Below are 23217 nucleotides of genomic sequence, written 5' to 3' on the forward strand. Positions count from 1 at the left end.
CAGTTTTCCCATGGTGTAAAAACTGTACCTTGACAAAAGTACTTTGAAGACACACATCTACTAGAATAAGCACTGACAGAGAAGTAATTAGGGATTATAAACAACAATTCTCTTTATCAATTATGCTTTTTGTTCACCTTCCCAAAGTTTAATTAATTATTGGTCTTTACTTTTCTAGGGAAGACAGTAAAACAGTATTCAAAGTGTATTTTGAAATCAGAGATTTTTAGAAAACTTTCCATCAAACAAATCCTTGATATAATCCTGTTGGTTCCAGTATTTAAGCACCTTGTTAGGGGCTGTAGATTCAAGAGCAGATTTGCATGATGTAGTCAGGCTTTCAGGCTCTGGTGCTTATGAGCAGGAGAGCTCACAGAGTAGCACCAGCCTGTTCTCTGCTGGGCATGGGGTGTTCTTACTGCTCAGAGGAGGCTTGCAGTTGGGATCTAAGTCATCAGGGGGGGGTGTGTGTGTATGTATATACATGTGTGTACTCGTCTATATATCTACCTTCACAGTGACACACTGTAACTCTAGCTGTATTGACTTAGGGCTACTTAAAGCCCAGTGACTAATGTCCCAGAGAGTAAACTATATGCAGGTGGAAATGCGATTAATATTACATATGGAACTACTGATAAGGTGTATAAGCAATAAGACAACAGTATGTGGCCAGTATTGCTGTAAGTTCTTCCATATTGCATGTAAGAGCTATAGACTGAGGGTTTGGAGACAAATCAGAATCAGAAGTGCTGCCCTAGGGAGTTACCTGCATGACGTAAGTGAAGGATGGCTTTTAAATGTTGTTTGTGTTCAAATGTATTCAGGTTTTATTCTCCTGCAGCAGCGATGGCCCAGGTCTGGAACCAGACCCAGTAACAGATGAAAATCCACTAGCAAGCAGGGCTGATCTTATGCTGACAGAGGAGGTAGAGCATTTCTTAAGAAGTGTGAGGGCTGTTTTTGTTTGGTATTATCCATTTGTAGGTCAGGTTAGTTGACCCCAATGCTTGGAAGTGTTTCTAGCACAGCAAAGAACAGACTTTGACATAGCAGGAATGTCAGAAATGTCTCCTACCAACCCAAGCTGAGTTTCCATCCCTGGAGTATAGATACAACTCAGCCTTTGTTACAGTAGTCTCCAGAGGAAAAGCAGCAGAGAATGCCAGCAGTGCCTGGGCACAAAGCCATAGCAGCTCCAGAATGCTTCCATTTCCCTTGTCAGAAGTCTTGGCTCTTCTTTGTTGTCTAATTCAGGTTTCCATAGAGCATTTAGACTGAAAATCTCAGTCTTTGTTCCTGTCGTTGGTGATGGCTCAGGCCCATGGCATAATAGGTCTCACCAGTGAAGGAGGCAATGTTCTAGAGAGCCAGTTAGGGCTGTGGGATAATCTTAGCCAGGTCAATGTTGCTCACATTCTGTTATGCTTTGTTTTTTCATTTTGACAGATATATATTTAACTTGTCACACATGAAATGATACTGCCATCACCAAAATGATCCCCCGAAGCATGAGGCTGCTGGAAATGAGTGTTCCCTAGGTGGAAAAGGGGTTGATGGACAATGAAAGGAGGAGAAGGCCCTTATGACTAGTAAACCTGTAGGAGTCCCTGTAATACCAGTGTGACATATTTGTATGTACCTATGCCGAAACCACATGGAAGGAGCTCACCTGCACCACTTTGCAGTCCTGCCTTTCTTTCCCTGGGGATCTAAATTGCCTCTGCGTTCAGCACTATGGCATGTGCTGACCACACTGCTTAATGTGTAACTACAAAGCACTATTACGAGATTGCAATACAAAACCAAGAATTAAACAGTAAAATATTTGGCTTTTCTAGTTTCTCTGTAACTGTGAATGAGTATCTTTGGTATTACTGGACTCTTGACTAATGACCATATTGTAAACTCCAAAGTTTCTGTTCTGTACAGAGCCTTTGTCCAATACATACATTCTCTTATTGCTTTTCTATAACACTGTACTTCTCTAGAGGTACTGGAAGCATTGTAGGATACCAGCTACTAAGAAAGGTCAGTCTAAAATTTTTGTCAGTCTAAGTGTTTTTTGGTACTCTGGGATCTGCAACTTTCCAGTATTCCTTTTTGTTGACTTTGGTTTACACTTGGAAATTTACTGGATGCTGCTTAGACTGAAGCCTGATTGTCCAAGTGCAAGGCTTGTCTCTAACAGGTGTCAGTGCACCCAAAGCTGATGGGAGTACCCTGGTCAGGTGTATTTATTGATTCAAGTACACTGATTTATCCGTGTCCTAATCCAACTACTCAACCTTTTAGTTGAACTGTTATCTGGCTGCAAATGTCAGTATTTTAATGAATTAGCACTTTTCTATGAACTGTATTTTTGTACTGTAACATGAAGCACTGCACAAGACACTAATACACTTAGGATGGTTATGGGAAATTTTTCATAGTGGTGGTGAAACTTGTTTAAACCATGGACAAAATTGGTATTTTGGTTACCCTTTATTTAGTTCTTGAACATTCTTACTCTGATATAGAGGAACTGTGTGTTTTAAAACTCACTGGAGAGCTAATGGAAGTACAAGAAGTCTGAGTAAAAGCAACTGTCCACCTCTATGAAATTTGGGGTTATGAGATAAATAAAATATATATGTAACAATCCTAATTCAATACTTGAGTAAATATGGAGAATGTTTTACAGTAGATACAGAACTAGATGGCCAGTAGCACAGTGATCAGCATATTCTTGTGTCAAGAGAGAGAATTGAAAAGATACAGAGAATTCTGTGAAGATTGAATAGATCTCTTAAATTGTAATTTTATTTTTTTAAATTTACCTGAATTATGAAAAAAAAATTTACTTTCCTTCTTCAAATTATTTAGGCTGCCTTGAACAGTCCCTTTTAATCTACAACCTACATTGAGAGCTGTGGGTTGGTTTGGGCTTTGTTGGTTTGGAAGTATTCTTACTTTCTTTTCCTTTCTTTTGTGACTGTAGATGTAAGGAGCTCAGAATACAACCTGGAAGAGATTGATGAAAGGGAGGAGATAAGTGTGCAACAGGGAGAGGACAGTGGGAGCACCAACACCTCTCCTGGGACAGGAGAGGTTACTGCAGCCTTCAGCTCTGCTGAGGTATCACTGGGAAGTGACAAAAATGATCCTGCTTCATCAGCTCCTGCTCCTGGCAGTGTTCCCACAGACAACGCGCAAAGCTTCGAGGAAGAAAAACAAGAAAATATGAGCACAGATGGCAAGTAAGTACGTTTTGTGACAAAGGAAGGAGCATTGGGGGGACAATGGGGGAGGCAAATAAAATACAGAGTGCTGTTTCATTGTGAAGCACAGAATAGAGAATTGTGAGAGAGGAATGAGCTTAAATATGCTTAACTTTCATTGTAGCACTCTTCTGTGCACAGTAATTCATGCAGCTTTTCAACAAAAATGACAAAGAAGTGTTCTGCAGTTCTGTTTAATCTTCCCTTTCCTTACTACTCAAACAGCTGGAGCCCAGAAAAGCAGAACCCAGCTCTAAAATGTCCAGTGTATTTACTAGAGCAGAATGCTGTAAAAAAATTTGGATTGATTAGTTAAATAAAAATGTACCAAATAATTCTTGCAGATGAGGGAAAATGGATACATCAGCCATTTCTGTTCTTTTGGGCATGATTCTTATTGCTTGCATATTTGTTTTGGCTTTAATTTTTATTTTTTCTTTTCCTTATATGTGGTCTTGACCTGTCTCAATCCATTTGCTCTCAGGAAAACAAGTTAATTCAGCTTTTTTAAAGAATAAACACATTAGTTTCCTTAACTGCTCTTTTTCCCTTCTGGTGATGCTGTACCTTTGCCCTTCAGCATGTTTGTTAAACTACCTGACTCAGCAGGTTTCCAACATGAGTTAGTGCCTGCTTGAAATAAATGTTGATTGTCCAGAGAAGTCCCATTGTGTTAATGTAATTCACTATTTCTCTGTTCCCTGGGGCAACTAAGCTGGCTACTGTTCCCAAATTAAATTGAAAGAACTATTTCGATTATTGCACTGAAGCCAAAACGTGTGACTGCCCTAGTAGCCAAGAACTTTCAAGGTAGTAAAGGGAGGTTTAACTTGTGTTTGAAGGGACATTTTTGTCAGTCCAAGGCCAAATGTGGCTTTGCAAAAATCTTTGATACTCTGTCCCAGGTGAATATTGTCCCAGTTGCTTGGGTGATTCTCCTCTTTATGGATCTAATAAATTGTCTTCAGTTTGCAATTTGTCAGGCCGGTGTTATTGGGCCAGTTTGCCTAATTGTCCAGGGAATTTTTCTTTCCCTTCCACCCTGTGAATTGGTAGTGAACTTTCATGTCTGGTGTTGATCAGGTGGAAGGTACTGCACTCTGGCTTTAGAGTTTGGCAGTTGCTTCCTGAAATATCTTGGGGATTCCAAAATGAGGAGTGGGGCTTCTCTGACATTATATTTCTGGAAAACTTTAGATAATTTTGATTTTATACATAAGATCTAGTTACTTTGAGAAGTGTTTCTTTTTTATACAGCCTAGGATACATGCAAAATATTCCAGTCAAAACCACTAATTTCTATAACAATACTCCATGGTGTTTTGTGGCTTTTGGGTTTGGTGGGTTTTGATTTGATTTTTTTTTTTTTCATTCCTAATAAAATTCTAGTTCAGCCTATGATTAATAGTTTTAGTTCAGCCGCCCTGCTCTGTTAAAAGGAATGGAGCTAAGCAAGAGAACAGAGTGCGGGACTGAGCTTTAACTTTCTTCCAGCAATAATTTTGAGAGCATATGCTCCTGTTCAGCAGTTTATGGGACACTTACAGTGTGTTTGGGACTATACAGACAACACAAGCATGGATGGTTATTGAGAAATGTGTCATTTTAAATGATTTAAATAAAGCAGATGTGTCAGCTCAAAGCACTGGTTCTGACAACTAATGCATTTGATGTGGCAAATAATTTGGAATCTTTATAATGCCAGTATTTCTAACTACATATTATAAAAATACCTTGAATAAAGTTTGAAGTTTTAATAACATTTTATCAATAAATTTTTAAGTATTTTTGCCTTTTTCATTTACCTTTTGAAGCCAAGGACTTAATATGTCCACCCCACACCCAAAAAGATGAGGTTTTTATTCAGAATTTTTGCAGATCTCTTGTCCCAAGAGAAATAAGAAAAATAGATATTGTATGTTTTCCAAGATGTTTAGAATGTAACATGTTGTATATTTGTTTCTTTGCTGTTCTCAAGGTATTTCTTGAAAGGGACTACTTTGAGAAGTCTGTACTGCTCAGTTCATGTGTTCATGCTCAGTCAGTGTCTCTTGCAGCATGCAGGGGACAAAGTCAGGGACACATTTTAGATTGAGGGTGTCAGAAAACTTTATATGAGTGAAGAACCATTGTGGCTTCACTGGAATAGAGTTGCTATTGGAAAGTGGGTTGTTCAAGCTGCACATGTAAACAAAATGAGGGGGAGAAGACAAAGGAAGACTGATCATCTGCTTACACAGAAGCAAGTGGAGCTGCATGTCATTTTGGTAAAATATCATGGCAGGATTTCCTCTTTTTTTTTTTTAAACTCGATTCTGTTGAGTATTCCAGTGTTTGGCAGAGCAGTTCTGTTTTGTCCATCTGTGTTTGGAGAATTTTGCCAGTTCTCTTGCATCATTCCTTGTGTTTACTGAAATGAATGATACCAGCATATTTAACGTACTGTTGTGCTTTGCAGAGGACTACAGACTGAGATAAGCAGCGAGGATGCTGGATTTCAAACAGATAGGAAGCTTGAAATTTTAGATCAAAATAAAAATGTTGGTGAGTAGTTCCTACTTGTTGTTAGTACTTGAAGCTTGAACTTTCCTATTCCTTTGAAGAAACAACTATGTAGTCAACTCTTGGATTGTTATAATCAGATTATTTTCTTTACACTTGCTCTAGCTCTAGTGTCTTTTCTTTGAGATGAGGTGACAAGAATTTGCTGCAGTTTTGGGGTTTTTTGGGGGTTGTTTGTAATATATTTTTGTTTTAGCTGTAGTCAAAGCTGCATTGTGCTGTTATAGGATGGTGTGGGTGGGACAGTGCTGAGGAAGGAGAAGGCTGGACACAAAGGCAATCCTGCCACATGGGGTGGCATGGCTGCCACATCCCACTGGGGAAGAAGAAGCCATCAGTTGTTCCTTGCTTATGAAATTAGGATGAGTTTTCTGCATTAAAATGCAAATATTTTTAAGCACAAGTAACAGAAAGTGGCACACTGATCTGAAACAAAATGACGACATCCTGTGCATCTAATGGGCCATAAATTTCTCTGTGGATTTAGTGGCCTGACTGATTTATTTTGTTCTTTTGTGACACTGATTTTCAGATTTATATATTAGGCCTTCTATAGTCTTTTATACTCAGTGCACCTCTGTTAATAAATCATAACAACACAAGTCCTGTTTATATGTGATATAAATTTTAACTACATTTTATAGCATACATGAAATGAGGCTTTTTTCCCCCTACAAAATACTGCTCCATATGACTATTCCTGAAAAATGTATTTTTACCAATATTGTGTTTAAAAGAAATTGACCAAAATATTCATGTGTTTCGGAGATGATCACATGTTTAGTCCAGAGGTGGAAAATTGAATTACCAGACCAACTAAAAGGTAGGAAAAATAGGTTTGGCAAATTGCTCTTGTCCATATGTTTTTCAGTTGTTTCCTTATACAAATACTTAAGGTGTATTTGACAAGATTTGTAACATTAAAACTTATGAACAGAAGCCACAAATGTGTAGCACTAAATAAAAACTGCATCTAACTCAATATTGAATAGTCCTTGAGGTCTTGAGTCACTGATGCCTATAAAATGAACTGGAATTCATTAGCACTTTTTAAATTGTTCTAGAATAATTTTTCTATTAAGTTGATGCATGGCATCTGTAACCTGTTTATTAAGGAAGAATACTTGAGTTAGAATATAATTATTTGACATTATTAATCAAATATAAATATATCTTTAAAAGGGTTAGGGAAAATATTAGCATCAGTGAGAAGCTAGTAATTGTTACTAAATACACTGGATACAGATCTTCATGATGTAATAAGGAAGCTTGAATCTTTTTGGCATTTGTATTAATTTTGGAATCTTTCTTTAACTTAAAGATCACAGTGATACAAAACTCCTTCCAACAACAGAAGAAGGAAAAGAACTTCAGCCAGCTGAAATTAAAACAGTTGATTTTCAAGAGAATAACAAGCTTGAAATTGACAGACTATCAAACTGCCAGGCATGTAAAAATGACATCTCTGTAAATCATAGGAATTATCCTCAACTGATTTCAGAAAAACAAGATGGCAAAACAAATGCAACTGGCTTGGACACAGTAAAAACTCAGGATGTTGGAATCCAGACTTTGGATAGCAATTTGGGAAGGACTGAACAGAAGGAAATTACTATTCCTCAGGGTGTCGAATCATCCACATTTAGAGAACTGGTTCCTCAACACAACAGAGATAAGAACAACTCCCTTGCTCAAGTGATGCATGGAATGCATCAAGAGAGTGAAGGTACTTCAATAGAACAAAATCTTGAGACACAAGAAGTTACTCATAAAAAAGTAATTCCAATAAATGATCAGAGTCACATCTATATAAATGGCAGTGATTTTGCTTCACCAGAAACAACTGCTGAAACTCCAGGTGACTCTCCTGTAAAAGATCAGCCTTTTTATAGACCGGACACCAAACCTAAACCCAAACCTGCTAATGAAATTACAAGGGATTACATACCAAAAATTGGGATGACTACTTATAAGATAGTTCCTCCAAAATTCTTAGAAATGATGAAGAGTTGGGAATCAGAAGTTCTATCAGATCATAAGGATGAAGAGGTATCATCTTTGGAAAACCGCAAAGAAGTCATAGTGCAAACTGAAATTCCTCATCTGTCAAAAAGTGTGGGTCCTTTACAGGTTGGGTCACAAAATGAATCTGCAGCAGCAAATGGTCTGCTGCAGAGAGTGAACAGCATTTCTGAGCATACTGTGACCTCTGGAGCTGAGATTGCTGCCGAGAGCAACCAGACGGAAAGTGAGTCTTTCAGGCAGCCCGTCCCACTGAAGCTAAACTTGGATAATACAAATGCTTCTTCTGAGACTCAGGACAAGTCAAATGCATTAAGTCCAGTAAGTCCTACAATGAAGCCTAGTTCTTTTTATCTGCAGATGCAGCGAAGAGCGTCAGGTCACTATGTGACATCTGCAGTTGCCAGAAGCACAGTTTGTGCTCCTAATTCAATTCAAAATGAAGTTAAGAATACAGAGATGGGTAAAAAAATCTCATCACCTGATTTGACTGCTTTGCCTTTACCAAAAACAAGTATTCCCTCTCCTCCTGCAGATCAAGAAAAAGCTGATGATGGAAAAATCATTGAATCTTCCACTTCTCCTGTTAAAAGCAATAAGCCTTTAAATGTTCCCTCCTGTCCTCCAGCACCACTGAATCTAAGAACTCTCAGAAATTTTGCAGTTCCAAAGCCATACTCCAGCTCAAGACCGTCTCCTTTTGCTCTTGCTGTCTCATCTGCCGTCAAAAGGTCACAATCATTCAACAAAACACGTACAATCGCTAGCCAGGCACCCAGAGAGGAATTTCCGGTGGAACTCTCCTCTGTCCCTTTGGCATCTGGATTCTCCTCAGCTACCTCCATGCCTGAAGTGAAAAGTCCTTCCTTACAGACCATAACAGCGGGGTCACAAAATAGTCTAATGGATAAGGTAAACTTTATTTCTAATACTAATTGACTGTGGATCCAGTGCCATCAAGAGCAGCTGATGTAAAGGCTTGTTTCTGAACTGCTTCCTGGCCAGAAAGTGCTGTATTTGTGCAGGGAAAACACCCTGTCCACCTGGTGTCCACCAGCAGCACAGCATTATAATGAAGTGCAGGAATACAGGGAATGTTAAAAATGAAAGCAACATCATTCAGATGATTGGAAATAATTGTTTCCTGCCATAATTAGCATCCCCTACTTTAAAGAACTGTAAATTAAGTAGTCATATATCCTGTGTAATACTTATTTTTATGTTTGGAGTGCTTACAATTTGTTCTTTATAGTTCTGTGTGTTGGTTTCTTAAATTTAATTCTGAGTGGTGTGATCCATTTGGCTTCAAGTGGTCATGCCACAAGCGCACTTGAATGGAGCTGTAAAGTTTTGCCAGCATAATTACTTTAGAGAGAAACTATGTGCTATGCTGGAAGTGTGGCTGATGTCAGAAATGTTGAACCAAGCAAACACTAGAATGGCAGCAGTTTGCTAAGCAACCTTGTGCCAGGTTGTTTCAGATTTTCCATTTATAACTAATTCAGATGAAAACTTTTTGGCTTCTTTTCCTTCCCCTTCCTCCCTTTATAGAAAGACAGCCATGTGCATAGTGAGCAGAAGAGTCAGGCGCAGTCAAGTGCTTCCCCTGGCCGCCCACGCCCTGTCACCAAGAGACAAACGGCGGTGACGCTCCCGCGCGCTGACCCCGAGCAGATCCACCAGAGCCTGCTGGCTGCAATCCGCTCTGGAGAGGCTGCTGCCAAATTGAAAAGGGTGAGTTTTCATCATTGCATCCAAAACAAAGAACTCACGGTGCTTCCTTCAGAATTACCATACTAATGCCTGATTCTGAAAGCAGTTAGTTTTGGCACAAACTGCTGCCAAGAGGTCTCTTAACAATGGGAAGGGAGGTGGGGAAGAGGGTCAGTTTTGCAGAATAAACTGGTGAATGCACCCACAGAGCTTCAAATGTCTGTAATTTCATACAGTATGAACGTAATCAAAATTTTCCTGAAATGAAATAGAAATCTCTATTTCATTCTCTCTCATTAAGTATCTTGTCTGTAAAATCTGACTTGTGTTTACATGGTTTGAAAGGGTTTGGCTTTAGAAACCTGCTGAACAGCTTTGTTCTAGACCTGAAGTGGCTACAACATTTTGCAGGCACATAACACACATTTCTGAAGACAATTTTCTTATTTACACTTTATCAGGTCCTTAATCTGTTAGGCATCATAACTAAGATATTTCTCAATCTTTTGTCAGCAGTCCCAGAACGACCATCTTCCCTTACCCCCTCTGGTTAAAAACTTTCTCTCCTAAAATAACCCTAGATATCTCTCATTGGGTAAAACAGTCTGAATTTCTAAAATCTGTACTGTTTTTAGTATGCAACCAGAAAATCATAGTTTCACAAAGTTTTCTTGACTTCACATTAGTAATTTGCATTCTGTTTTGAGGAATAATTTTTCATTGCAGAAGGTCGAAGAAATTCAGTAGGTTTTTTTCCTTCCCTTTTCCACTTAAAATAACCTAATCCTGTGTGGGGATATTTTTGTTTGTTTGTTTGTTTTATGGAAGTCTTTGATTCCCTCGGGTCAAAATCTCACAGTGAATGGTCAGATGGTGGAACGTTCTGTTTCATAGGTTTTTGTTTCAGTGTAGTAGTGCAGCAGCCTCTCTGAGGCTTGTAAAATCTCCCATCATTTCTACAGTGAATAGGAGGACTGAGTTTGCTGGAAAAGTTGCAAGCATGCTCAAGTAGGGTTTGATCTCCTGTCAGTAAAAATGGTATAGAATACACTGTTGGGTTGCTTTTAACTACATGTCAGTAATCATATTAAAAACAGGATAAGATTAAGAAAACACTGCATTGTTCAGAATCTGTTAGAGGTAAAATCTGTTCTACCAGAAATACTGTTTGGATTTTATTTGCATATATTTTTAGGATTTTTTTTTCTTCTAGTGCATAATTACATTCTGAATAATATGACACTTCATTTATTTATTCATTCTTTATAATAGAAATGTTCTTAGTGTAGAGTTGACCCATACAGTCTTTATCAGTCAGGTACAAGAATGGCATGGGGAAGGGGAGAGAGATAATGACTGAAATTGGTTTTCCCCTCCCTTTCTCTTCTGTGGGTGGGAGATGTGCTTTGTCAGTAAATTACATGTTGAGACTGGGGTGATGAAAGGACTGTACTTTTTAAGAAGAAATTATAATAATGAAGAAGCTGTAACCATAAAGAAGAGCACTCTGCAGCACAGAAATCTGAACCAGGCTTAAAAAAAACCCCTGGAACACAAACAAAATGCAGTGAAGAACTCACTGAAGTTTTGCCAAGCATAAAATTGTACATGCTGTTCTTTTCACTCTCAGAGTGCATATGCTGTGGTACAGGTATGTCTGACAGCAGAAAGAGATTTTTTTGGCCTACAGCAAAGTTAATAAAAACATGGTCTCATTTTATGTTTAACATGGACAACTGGCAGTAGTGGGACAGAGAAATGAAGCATTTTGTATCAATAAGTTATTTGCACCCAAAAGTGCTTTTGAGAATTGAGAGGATTTCTAGAATGCATCCACCTCATAGATTCCAGTACCGTGCTGCAGTCAGGAAAAGGAGTAATAATCTGATCCATTTGAACAATGAGAGATGTCTGTCAGGTACTTGCTTCTCTTTTTACCTCTCATCATAATCTCTCTTCTTGCAGCTCTGAGAGCCATTTAAAAAATAAAATCGTGGCACGGCTTGCCAAGTTCTTTAATTTTTTTTCACCTTCTGTTTTACTTAATATGTTATGAGTATGCAGTGCTGAGATCTGTGGCCTTTTGTGTTGCTGGTCTTTCCTGTTCAATAGGGCCCTCAGTAATTACTAACCTAAAATGGGTCAAGTGAGGTTTCTTTTTAAGGGTTTTTCTCTTGAGAATGTTTTTATTGTGTTTGGTAAACTGTGTGCTGTGGTATGTGGTTCTCATGGCTGTGGAGCATCTACAGCTCCCATTAACTCCAGCTGGAGCTGTTGGGCTATGCAGTTCCACTGAAAATCAGGCTTTAGCTGTCTTTGCTAGAAGTTACAGTTTGCTTCTGATAAAAGAAACATTACCACAGTATAAATTGTTGGAAGAGTTAGTAAGAAATCAGGTTTGTTCAATATTTAATAAAAACGTTTGGTTTAGTGATGTTTTCAAAGTATTTCTTTGCAACCAGATGTGGAGAAGGACTAAAAATCATGTGTCTTTTGAATAATTATACATGAAATTTTTAGTCAGGATAAAATATGTTTCTAAGAAATGTCTTCTGTTTCCTCTTTCTTGGAATATATGCTTAGTTAAGAAACCATATAGGAGGTCTTTCATTGCAGTGAGAAAAACAAGAAATGAAATAACATTGTGTAACATATTAGAGAGATAAAAATCTGGAAATTTAGGTTAACATTTCTCTAATATTTTTTTCTTTCTTTTTTTTTCTTCCCACACCCTGCCTCCAGGTTGGTCCTCCATCAAACACCATAGCTGTCAATGGAAGAGCCAGGCTTAATCCTTTGTATTCCGCAGAAGCTAAGGCTAATCCCTAGATATTATACCAAATGTTTTGCACTTTACTACTGCTTCTTAGGCCAACTTAATACTAACTACAAATTTTTGAAATTGTAAATGCGAGTATATGTTAATATATTTTTGTCAATGGTAATAACAATTTCAAGCAATTTTTGATGCCTTGAAAAGATTATTAGAATATGTAAATTATAGTAATATTTTGCCTTTTTATCTTTATAAAGCTGACTGTGCTGCTAAAATGTTTTAAGACAGGGTGTAGGTGAGCTTTGCTTATGATAGAATGAGAATTGAAGATTGTTGATTTTAGCCTTCAAGACTGAACAATATGTAGCACTATGCTGAAATTACAGATTGGAAGAGACCTAAAAGGTTTAGATTAAATAATTAATTTTTGACTGTGTATTACGTTAACAGATTGTATGAACTTAAATATACCACATGCTGCCTCCATATTACTTTATTAAATTAAAATTGTAATTAGCAGAAATCTTAATTCAATGCAATACTTTGTTCCTGTCTAAAAAAAAGAAAAAAAATTATATTTTTGTTCCTTTAGCAGACAGTAATTGGGATATGTATTTGGAATTTTTTTTACCTTCCTGTAATTGTTTTTCCTGGTAGCAGACACACAAAATTCAGGACATAAATTATTGGAAACCTTTGTACTACTCATAACCTTTTCTTAACAGTAGTGTGGCATGATGTTTCTCAACTACTGTTTAAATATCTGTATATAATATTTACCTAGCACTCAGATAAGCAATAATTTTTGTGAACTAATTATATCTTTAAGTAACCATCAACTTAGAGTCACTTAGTAATAAAAAACAAATTCCAGTTTTGATACCTAATGAAATAGAATATTTTTTCACTAGAAGTATAACTAAAAAATGAACTGCTTTGGACTTATTAATATAAGATATTTCAATCTTAAAATAGCACAAAACCACATAAATCATGCTTATGTCAGATATCATATTTATAGATTAAGCATTAAATACAAAAATAGGAATATCTATTAAAAGAAAATGTTCGATGTTATATTTTATCTATTTTGAGTTTTTTGTCAAGACTATACATTTTGGGGGAGGGGTGGAAATATGATCACACTCATGATGAAATAGCTACATTATGGATGAGTGCAGCTAGTCCTCGGGTATTTGCCATATTAAAATATTTTTGTGCTGGACTTGATTTAAAATTAAGCAATTTTATTTAGTTTCTATTCTCTAACTATATATATATATATGTATTGTATTTTAGAAACACTGTGTAACTCAGTTTCAGAAACTGATCTATATGTGCATTTTCAAATTGTTTGCTGCCAGGTTTTTGTGCAATAATCTCAAAGAGGTCTAAGTACTTTCCTAGTACAGAGTCAATTACCAATTACAAGTTATGGTGTTAACTTAATGGTGAAACCCTTTAAGGAATGTTTTAGTAAATAGAAATTCATAAAGAGATCTGAAGAACATTTTTTTTCATTGCTGTTCTCTCCTGTATCTTAGTCCCTTGTCAATGGCGTTACCACTTCCAATGTGTTACCACTTCCTTGTTCTTCCCTCCAATCAAGAGTTCATTCTGAGGGTGGGGGAAGCTCACATGGTAGTTCAATAGATCTGTTTCAGGGTCTGACTGCAAAAGAAACTTTCAACCTTCACTTGAAAATAGTGAAATAAAAGATATAGGGGCTTTTCTAGTTTCTAACTGGGACTTACATTCTGGGTTTCACGGTGTCTTGAGGGACTTGAAAATTGTAACTTGCTCCCACAGGTTGTAGTCTGTGCTCATTGTGCTATTTGAAGTCTGTGTTTTAGGCATTCCTATGCACCATGCTGATCTTAAACTGCCAGAGAAGGGGTTGCATTGTGAAAGGGTCTTTTCCTTGTACTTTGAGTGTGTGGGAGTTAGAGGTTTTTTTTCAAATGTTGGTATTCTCTGCCAAGGTGACCAAAGTTATTTAATAAAATAATTTTAATCTCCATCTGTGCTAATACAAATATATATGATGTTTCACTTTTTCAAAAAAATCAACATTGTCCAATTTCTTATTTTGGGGAAAGTTCAAAAAACTATACTTTGTTCTTTAGTTTTGGCAGCAAAACTGTACTGCTGTATGCTTCTTAGTCCCATATATTAAAAAAATAAACTGCCTTTTCATGTGAACTCCTGAAGGCAAATATCATCTGATGTAACAGAGATTAAAACCACCTTGCTTGAATTTTAGGGTTTCTTCTTTGTGTAACTGAACTTGCTTGATAACTAACTGAAATGTCTACACATGCTATAGTACTGTGAAACTCTTCAATGAGACTTGTGACTAGCTGGCAATTCCGTTTAGCTAAACTTTCTCTTTCCCTTTTCTTCCAACATGTATATGTAAGACATTTTTAAATCTTGCTATTGTATTTCTACAGATGATTTTTTTTCTTACACTCTTTTATTAAAGTCTACTAGAGAAACTCTTGTTGATGAACTTGATGTGTTTATTCATTATTCAAGCATAAAAACATTTCTGCTCAAGTAACAAGTAAGTGTTTCCAGTAACTGCGAGCCCAAGCTAGACAGCATTAAATTTTTGTTGTGGATACCTTACATGCAGGGTAAACAGACTATTTTTTGAGCCCAAGAATACTTACAGTTTGGACAACATGTGTCACAGATGTTTTCCAACAGGAGGCAGGTGGTTACACCATGCCTCTGATAATCCCCTTGCTTTTGCAGGGCAGTCAAAATGTTTGGGAATGAAAGTCAGGATAGTAAATGAAATGTCAGTGTAATTGTCCGGACAAAACAGCAGGGCCAGTGAAGGTGCATTATAAGCTACTGGTACCAGTTTTTTGAAGAAGCAGCAGGTATCCACATAGCACAGTGCACAGTTCAGACTCCAGGGCTTTCAAGTTAAGGAGGGCTAGCGAAGCAAAGAGTTAGGTAGTAAAAATGATCTTGGAAGCTATTATAGAAGATGTATTTTTAAATTTATTCTACAGAAGAATAAAATTAAGACTACAGATGGAGAAGGGAGCAGTTTTGCTGGGACAGCATCACCGGACAACTTTTGGAAATATTCTTGTGACTAAAGTTTATAAGGCCAAGGTAAGAGCTCTTATACTTTGCAGCTGCAAATTGTTGGACCACTCAGTGTCTCCATTTTTGGGATGTACATTAAGTAATCAGTGCCTGAGTTTTTCCAGCTACTTGTAATTGTAGCATACAGCATGACCATCTCCAAGGAAGACATGAAAATTATGTGGATGTGGACAAGAAGCATGGTATCACACATGACAGTACCTAATACTTTTAGCTTTATTTCAGGTAGCTGTTACCAGCCAAAGCAAACATTTTCAGTTGGAGCTACTTAGAATCCTGTTTTAAGTTGTCAAAAGGTTTGCAATACTTCTGTTAGGTAGAAACAAGGGAAAAGTGCTGTTGAGCAGTAGGGCATACATCCTTGAGTGCTTGGCCAGACGGCATCCTATGAGGTGTTGGACAACTACAGCAAGATAAAAGACTAAATGTAAATGACTAAGCAAGTGGGTTGGGAGCCCAACAAATAGAGCTCCTTGCAGAAGGGAGCATGTCTTATTTTTTCTGTCTGGGTTAACTGACTGTGAGGCTGAAGTCAAAATGGTGTGTTTGGACCAGAACTGCCACAGTCCTGGGCCCAAAACTGTTTGTGGATGCTGTGCATGGTCTGAGGTTCTGGAGCTGTGGTGTTCTGTTAGTGCTTGGCTGCTGATGGCATAGCTGAAATATCACTTGTAGACAGATTGCTTATGAAGTCTGTTTTGGTGATAAAGCAAAGCTGTAGAAATATCAATGGAAATGTTTCACAGCTTCTAATTGAAAAGCTTGCTTTCTGTGCGGGATTATTTTATACAACGCAGTTGAAAATCACAGCTAGGATGGATGTTTCTTTCTTTAAAATTTCTGATTGGGTAGCTTTGTGAGAGGGAAAGTGTCCTTGCTAAAATGACATGAAATTTCCAAGTATGGCAAACTATGCTTGTTAAAAACTTAATTTTGTTTTGTCTTCCTGGAAAGAGCTATTTGGTATGGGAACTAACACAGAAACTTTTCATCAAGAGTCTATTACAATATATTTTACATAAAGTTGCATTAATTTTTGTCATCTGTTCCTACTTATTGACACAAGCAATTTACATTTTTGGTGGATTTATGTCTTCAAGCAGCATATTTGGGAGAGATGTATGGTTTTCTCATTTTTAGCTGTATTAAACCTCACATTCTCTAACTGTAAAACAGATAGTGTTTAAGTGAAAGAGGAGATAAACACTTCTCTTTTCACATCCCTCCATCACCATGAAAAGATCACCAAAACTGTTAATTGACTAAATTATTTAAGACAGTTAAGAGAAAAAACAAACAAACAAACAAAAAAAAAAAAACAATGAGAGGGGGAAGGAGAAGGGATGAGGTAGAGATAAAAGGAATTTTGGTCTTTTTGATCTGGATGCTTTTCTTGAACAGCATGTTCCACATTTGCTAATATACTGATGGAAGAAAATCTCTTAGCATTGGGAAAAGGAAAAATAAATGTATCTAAAAAGAAAATGAATAATTTCAGGAAATTTCAACGTAGTAGTAGTATTATTAGTATTATTTCAGAGTGATTGTGCATGTATGGACCTGGAAATAATTAGGGCTGTGTCATTCCCAGCTGAAATAGAACTCTATTGCCAAAAAGAATCGCAAGAGTTTAATTGGAATGTAAGTTGTTCACGTAAGGAATGTAATTCCTCTGTGAACTTCCCAAGCTTTGAGAACAGTCTTGTGCCCATAATGTAGCAGTGTCATTATAAACAAACACCAGTGATGTTTGCTTGTTAGCAGTTTGGGATTGATTGCACAATGAGTGTATTTTTAGTGGCTGTTTTGTTGATAGCAGCTGTTCTGGGTGAAGAACAACTGTCTTCTGTTTCAACAAATCTGCTTGGTGATTTCTAAAACATTAGTTTCCATGAGTGTCTGGTGAATGTCCCAAAGAATGCTTATAGCAGGAGTTTGAGGGGTAAGGTGGAAAGCTTATTCTTAAGTTTACCCATAGTCATTTCAATGCTCTCAGAACAACTGATACACTTTTTACTGAGAGTTGGGTCACAGTTAATACAAATAGCAAACATGATATATAAGCTGTCCTTGTTAAGACAATACTAGAATGCATTCTTCAGAAATTCCTAGTCTTCCAGACTGATGGAAGAAATTTTCTTTAGCCTCTTCATCCATTTTACCAGTTGTTCTCAGTACTTAGCAGGGCAGATTTTGCTTTGCTCGTTATGTTTGATGTCATCCCAGCCAGAGCAACAAGAATACGAAATACACTAAATACTGGGCATCCAAGGAAATCTTCACAAGTGACAGAATAGTTTAAAACATGCAACTATTAAAGACTGGATTTGTGGTGTATGTGGTGGTGACCATCCAAAGGAGTAAAGGAATTGAAGCATACAATCAGCCCAGGGCAGAGGGAGAGTTAAGTCCACAGAACCTCTAACAGCTATTAAAAAAAATCTGGCCAACAGTGGCTGTTTGCAAGTGCTAGTGTACTCAGTGTGCTAGTGCTGGTGTACATTAACCACTGGAGTACTTACTAATGGTTAAAATATTTCTAGTTAAAAAATATTTAATAAACTATAGCTGGACCCAGATTTTTGTAGTTTTCCCTCAGATATATGTGTCTGTCTGCCTGTTTAATGTTGTTTTCCTTTTTTCCCTCTATGTGATCTCCAAGAAAGCAAGAAAGACTGCAATCTAACAGGGTATAGTCACACTTAATCTGAAGTGGCAAAGAAAGAAAAAATGAAATTATTTCACATTTAAGGCTTTATATAGCTCTGATTTATCAATAATACAATAAAAAGAATATTTTAAGTAGTTAAGCTGATTGCAGTTTTCTAAATGAAATACTTGAACTAAATGGGGAGATGGAATGCAGGAGCTGAAATTGGTCACCTTTGGTTAAACAGCAGGATTGGTCTGATCAGCAGACACTATTCCATTGCTTCAATTGCTAAAAGCTAATTAAACACTTGCATTCTGCTAACTGAAGTGTATTTGGCCACCTGCAGTTTCAAAGTGCATGTACCAAAAAGGAAAACCCCACGCTATGAACGCCAAGCTGCTGCAATTCTAAACTCAGCACCTAAGTGAAACAAGGAGGTGAAGCAAAGGTTGAAGAAGTGGATGGCAGAAATCTTCCTTTTTAAATGGCAGAGGACTGGGAGCAAGCTGGGCACCCAGGCAGTGCACAGGTGGGTGCTTCATGGTCAAGGGTTAGCATGCTGCCAGCCCTTCTCGAGAGCAGCACTGGTGCCAGGGTGGTTCTTGAATGGTCAGAGGGCAGTTGAGCTGCTGGTGGCCCCAGCTCTTTAAGCATGTTTTGACCATCTCTTACACATTGTGTAACCTGTACCTGAGCTCTACTGTGAGCTAAGAGCCTTAACAGAAGCTGCCATGAGACACAGGCACAAGCTCTATGTATCAAGTTCACCTGGGGCTTGCTCCTCAGGAAAAGGAACCACGAGAGAGGGAGGTCTTGGGGACATGGGCCGCAAGGCTCTACCTGTAAATAGTGACTTTTTTTTCACTTTATTTAAACTCTGTCTGCTGTTGTGTTTTTTAAAAGAAAACTTCTGAAGTAAAAAAAAATATTTTAGAATGTCAGGTGTGCTTGGAAGTTCAATAGACATAAAAGACATAGCCTTTCCTGCCAAGTAAAGATAAAAGGTTGAAAAGGTGTAAGGAAGAGTCTGCTAGACCATATTGTTAGGAAAAGGAAGTAGGTGTGTCTTGTGTAACTATTACATTACTTTAAAAACATAATTTGGAGGTGATGTGAAATGTGATGTGAGTTGCCTGATCATCAGTGGGAAAAATAACATAAGCAGGAATCAAACAAATCTCCAAGTGAAAAATAAAGGTGTTAAAAGCAGCAGAATTTCAGACTGAATTCTAACTCTTTAAATAGCTTATCTAACAGTGGAAGGCAATTTGGGTGAGAGAACAAAACAAGACCTTTGGAAACCATGTGAAGAGAGATTAAAGGAATGGGTTTGCTGTAGTTAAAAAAAGAAAAAAAAGGGAAAACTGATTAGGATGACCATGTTTCAACACAAAAGTTGCTACATGAATGCAAGTGATTAGTCATTGTACCTTCAAGCAATAGACTGTTCTAGCTTCAGAGCATAAAGGAAGAATAGTTATGCTGGGTCAAACTGAAGGTTTATTTAGCTGGCTATCTGGCTTTTGACAATGATCAAAAGTATATTCTTAGGGAGAAACACAAGATTATAAAATATACAAAGTAATACTTACCCCCAAGTATGCTAAACCTTCAACAATTTTTAACTCTGAGAATGCCAAAGTGAAGATGATTTCTGTGTATTTAATAGTCTTAAATAGTCTTGTTCAAGAGCTTGGCAACTTAATTTTTCAACTCCCATAAGTTTTGAAGAGTGACACATTCCTGTGTGATGTGGAGTTCTTCAACTTATTGATACACTGTCTGAAAAACAATTTTTTGTTTGTTGTGACCTTCTACTTGCTAGCCTAATTTTATCCTCTCCAATGCTTTTCCTGAAAGAGATATTAACTCATCAATCCCCATTCATGCTCTCTGTGCCACTCATGGCCTTACGTAACATCAGGAATTGTGCCATAGGCATTTGAGGCTTGTACACTTTTGCCATTTTATTAATTATATATCAGCAAGGTTTGGCAAAACAAGTATATAGATCTGAACATGCCTATGCTTTATTTCTCTCAATATCTTGGGAAGAGGAATTTTTTTTTCTTAGACACATTAATTTTTTAAATCTGTCTCCTTTTGATATAGCAACTCATCTACAGGATATACCTATTCTGTACAAGATCAAAGTTTGAGAAAAGTTTGGTGTCACGCTTCTAAAGCACTAAACATTGAGCTGAATAGAATTTTGTGAATTTTATTTATTCACAGATGTGATCACCCCATTCACAGGTGATTTTTCAGTTCTCTGGCCAGTGAAAAAAAGAACTTCAAATCTTAAGGATATGATATATATTTAGTTGTTAATTTCAACTTAAAGACCATGTACATGCATGTTAAGTACTTCTGCCTAGCTCAAACACTCTAGCCTGCATTGCTAGGTAGAGGCAGTAGAGCATTTGATATCAAATGCTATTTTTTCCTGAACTGTTTCTGCTGATTCATTGTTACCTTACTTTGAATTGCAATATTTAGGTGAAACATGCTGCTTTAACTGTCTTTAAATGAACTACCTTTGTGGCAGTGTTTTTAGATGGGTCTTTTGATGCCTTTTTAATGGTACATTAAAACTTAATGAATGCTGAGTAACACTAGAATCCCCATGGAAGCACATATGGTATCTACATTAATACTGAATGAATGCATAATGATCAGTAGAATTTCAGTGATTTCCACATGAATCAACAGTGATGAGCCACTTAGTGTTACACTCAATTACATCATGTTTAATTTATGTAGCATTGTTTGGACATTATGTTTAAAATGTCTTTAGTAAATCATTGAAACTCTAATTGAGCCTCCATTTCAGGGACAAATTGCAGTGTAAACATAAAATTCATTTTTTTAACACAACAATTAATTTATGTTGAAGCCCACTTGCAAAGGGTCAACAATTTGATATATTCTCACTATTACTCCCTGAAAAATGGAATCCTAGTATGAAAACGAATTGCAGTAGCTGTTAAATTGTTTCTGTTCCCTTATGCAGCCACCAGACACTGGAAATGCATTAATTCCCTGAACTCTGGAAACAATGGTAATACTTCACCTGCCCTATCTGACTGCTGCCAAGCACTTCAGAAGACTTTTCAGGTCAGAGTACCTCGCCCAGATCTATGCAGCAGACTCAGAAGAGTTCTCCCCAATCCCCGACTAACACCACACCACCCCTCGTGTTTGGCAGGCCCTTCTGGCACATCCATGGCTCCCTTCCAGCAAGGTGTACCAAGAGCATTTGGCCGTGCCATCATGTGCCAGAGGTGGACAAAGAGATGCTGAGGGAGCCCACACCAAAAGTAGGCACTGTCTTCAGCTGTTCTCCCACCTTGTGCAGGACCAGGAAGCAAACGTGGTGTTGGTTGCCTGTGCAGAGGAATCGAGTTTTGCCTCACCTCCAAAGCATCACACAGGAGTGAGGACATGCTGCCTCACTCCTGATCCACATGGCAGCACGCTGAGCACGGGCTGTGGTTGACCCTGGGGTGAAGGCTGGAAAAAGCTGCCAGTGGCAGCCCTCCACTGAAGCCTTCCACAGTAAGCACTACAGCAACAGTGTTTAAACAGGGTCCAGACTTACCCAAGTCCAGACTGACTCCTCACGGAAACTACGCATACACATGTATCTGATCATAGCAAAAAATAATGCAAATAAAGGCGCTTTGTAAGAGAAAATGGAAATGAAATATGCATACTTCTAACCTCCCTAGGAACAGTAAACTTCTTGGCTTCCACTTTTCCTGATACTTTTTAGCAGATAACACACTGACACACTGTTTCTGGGGGTGTCTGCTTGAGCTGGTTTTGGACAGGTTCCATAGCAGGTCTGTAAAGATTCATTCATAGAGTTTGCCTCTTTTTTACTCAATCAGTTACTCAAAGAGCCATCTAAATTGGTCTGGCTTGTGGCAGAGGAGATCCTGCCTTCCAGTACTCCAGAAGGGATCTTGCACACTGCTCTCAATCCTGCTCACCGGTAGTTCAGGCCAGCAAGGTCTTATCAAGGGGCAATTTGACTTTAATATTCATCCTCAAATCCTTGCTCCAAATACAGTAAGCTGGAGAGGTCTAGGCCTAGGGGAGTTTAGTTCTCTGAGGTTGTCCAACAGCTGTCTGAACAAAGAGGACTAGGGGGAAAGAGGACTGTGATCCTACCAGCTATTTACAAACAAATCCATTAATTTATTTTTAGCTTTGGCAGTTTTTTCTGTGCTGGCTTCTAGCACTAGGCACCACATCCAGTTACTTGAATTTATAGAGGATTTAACAGCTATGAGTTCACAAAGTTATAATTTTAATTTGCTGTTCTTTTTAATCTACTATAAGACTATCTGATCACTGGCACGGCATCTGACAAACAGCTGACCAGCAACTTTGTTAGAATATCCACAGACAAAGAACTTTATAATGTTAATGATGATAACAATACCTGCTCTCATTTCTCTGGATTGCTGAAAAATGCAAATTCAGACCTTTAATGATTGCAGCTAAGGCTTTCATTTCTGACAGCAAAGTGAGAGAAAAAAAATCTTTCAATCCTAGGAAACTGTAAAAAAGACTATCAGAGGTGGGTTTTTTTGTTGTTGTTGTTGTGTTTTTAATTTTTTTAAAATTATAATTCACTTCATTATTGTTAAAAGAATTTAATAAATTAAGTATAAGACAGAAAAGATTCTTATGGAGAACCTTTTTTTGCTTTAAAAAGTTCTTTTTTGGTTTATGTTTATCTCACGATTCAGGAATTCTATGCCATGTTAATTTAATTCAGTTTTAATCTAAATTGAATAAAATATATGCCAGCTTGCTGGCTATGATGATTAAAATCCATGTACTGTTTAAAGAGAAAGTGTTTGAAATTTACCAAATAATCTGAAATGCACTTCTCTTCAATGTATGCCTAATAGATTTTAATGATGTAATTATTTTTAATTTTTTATGTTGCTGTATATTTTTAGAACCTGCCAAGTAAGAAAATTTTTTAGAATGAGATGCAATGAGGTTATAATATTACTATAGCCTTTGGAATAACACCAATATAAGGAACAGTAAAAAAAAGCAATTGAATGTATGCCTTGAGCTACATG

General features: G+C 37.4%; 1 protein-coding gene across 2 annotated transcripts in view; it reads left to right on the forward strand.

Annotated features, from left to right (window-relative positions):
* Positions 1–12850, forward strand: part of COBLL1 (cordon-bleu WH2 repeat protein like 1) — a 66521-nt gene extending 53671 nt beyond the window's left edge. For both annotated transcript variants that reach the window (XM_058027574.1, XM_058027575.1), the window contains exons 10-14: positions 2981–3239; positions 5719–5804; positions 7144–8756; positions 9396–9578; positions 12300–12850. In XM_058027574.1, coding sequence (XP_057883557.1) covers positions 2981–3239; positions 5719–5804; positions 7144–8756; positions 9396–9578; positions 12300–12386 — 2228 coding nt within the window. In that variant the 3' untranslated portion in view covers positions 12387–12850. The remainder of the gene's footprint in view (positions 1–2980; positions 3240–5718; positions 5805–7143; positions 8757–9395; positions 9579–12299) is intronic.
* Positions 12851–23217: the final 10367 nt, after the last annotated feature.

This window comes from Melospiza georgiana, chromosome 7, assembly GCF_028018845.1.
Source record: "Melospiza georgiana isolate bMelGeo1 chromosome 7, bMelGeo1.pri, whole genome shotgun sequence".
Classification (NCBI taxonomy): domain Eukaryota; kingdom Metazoa; phylum Chordata; class Aves; order Passeriformes; family Passerellidae; genus Melospiza; species Melospiza georgiana.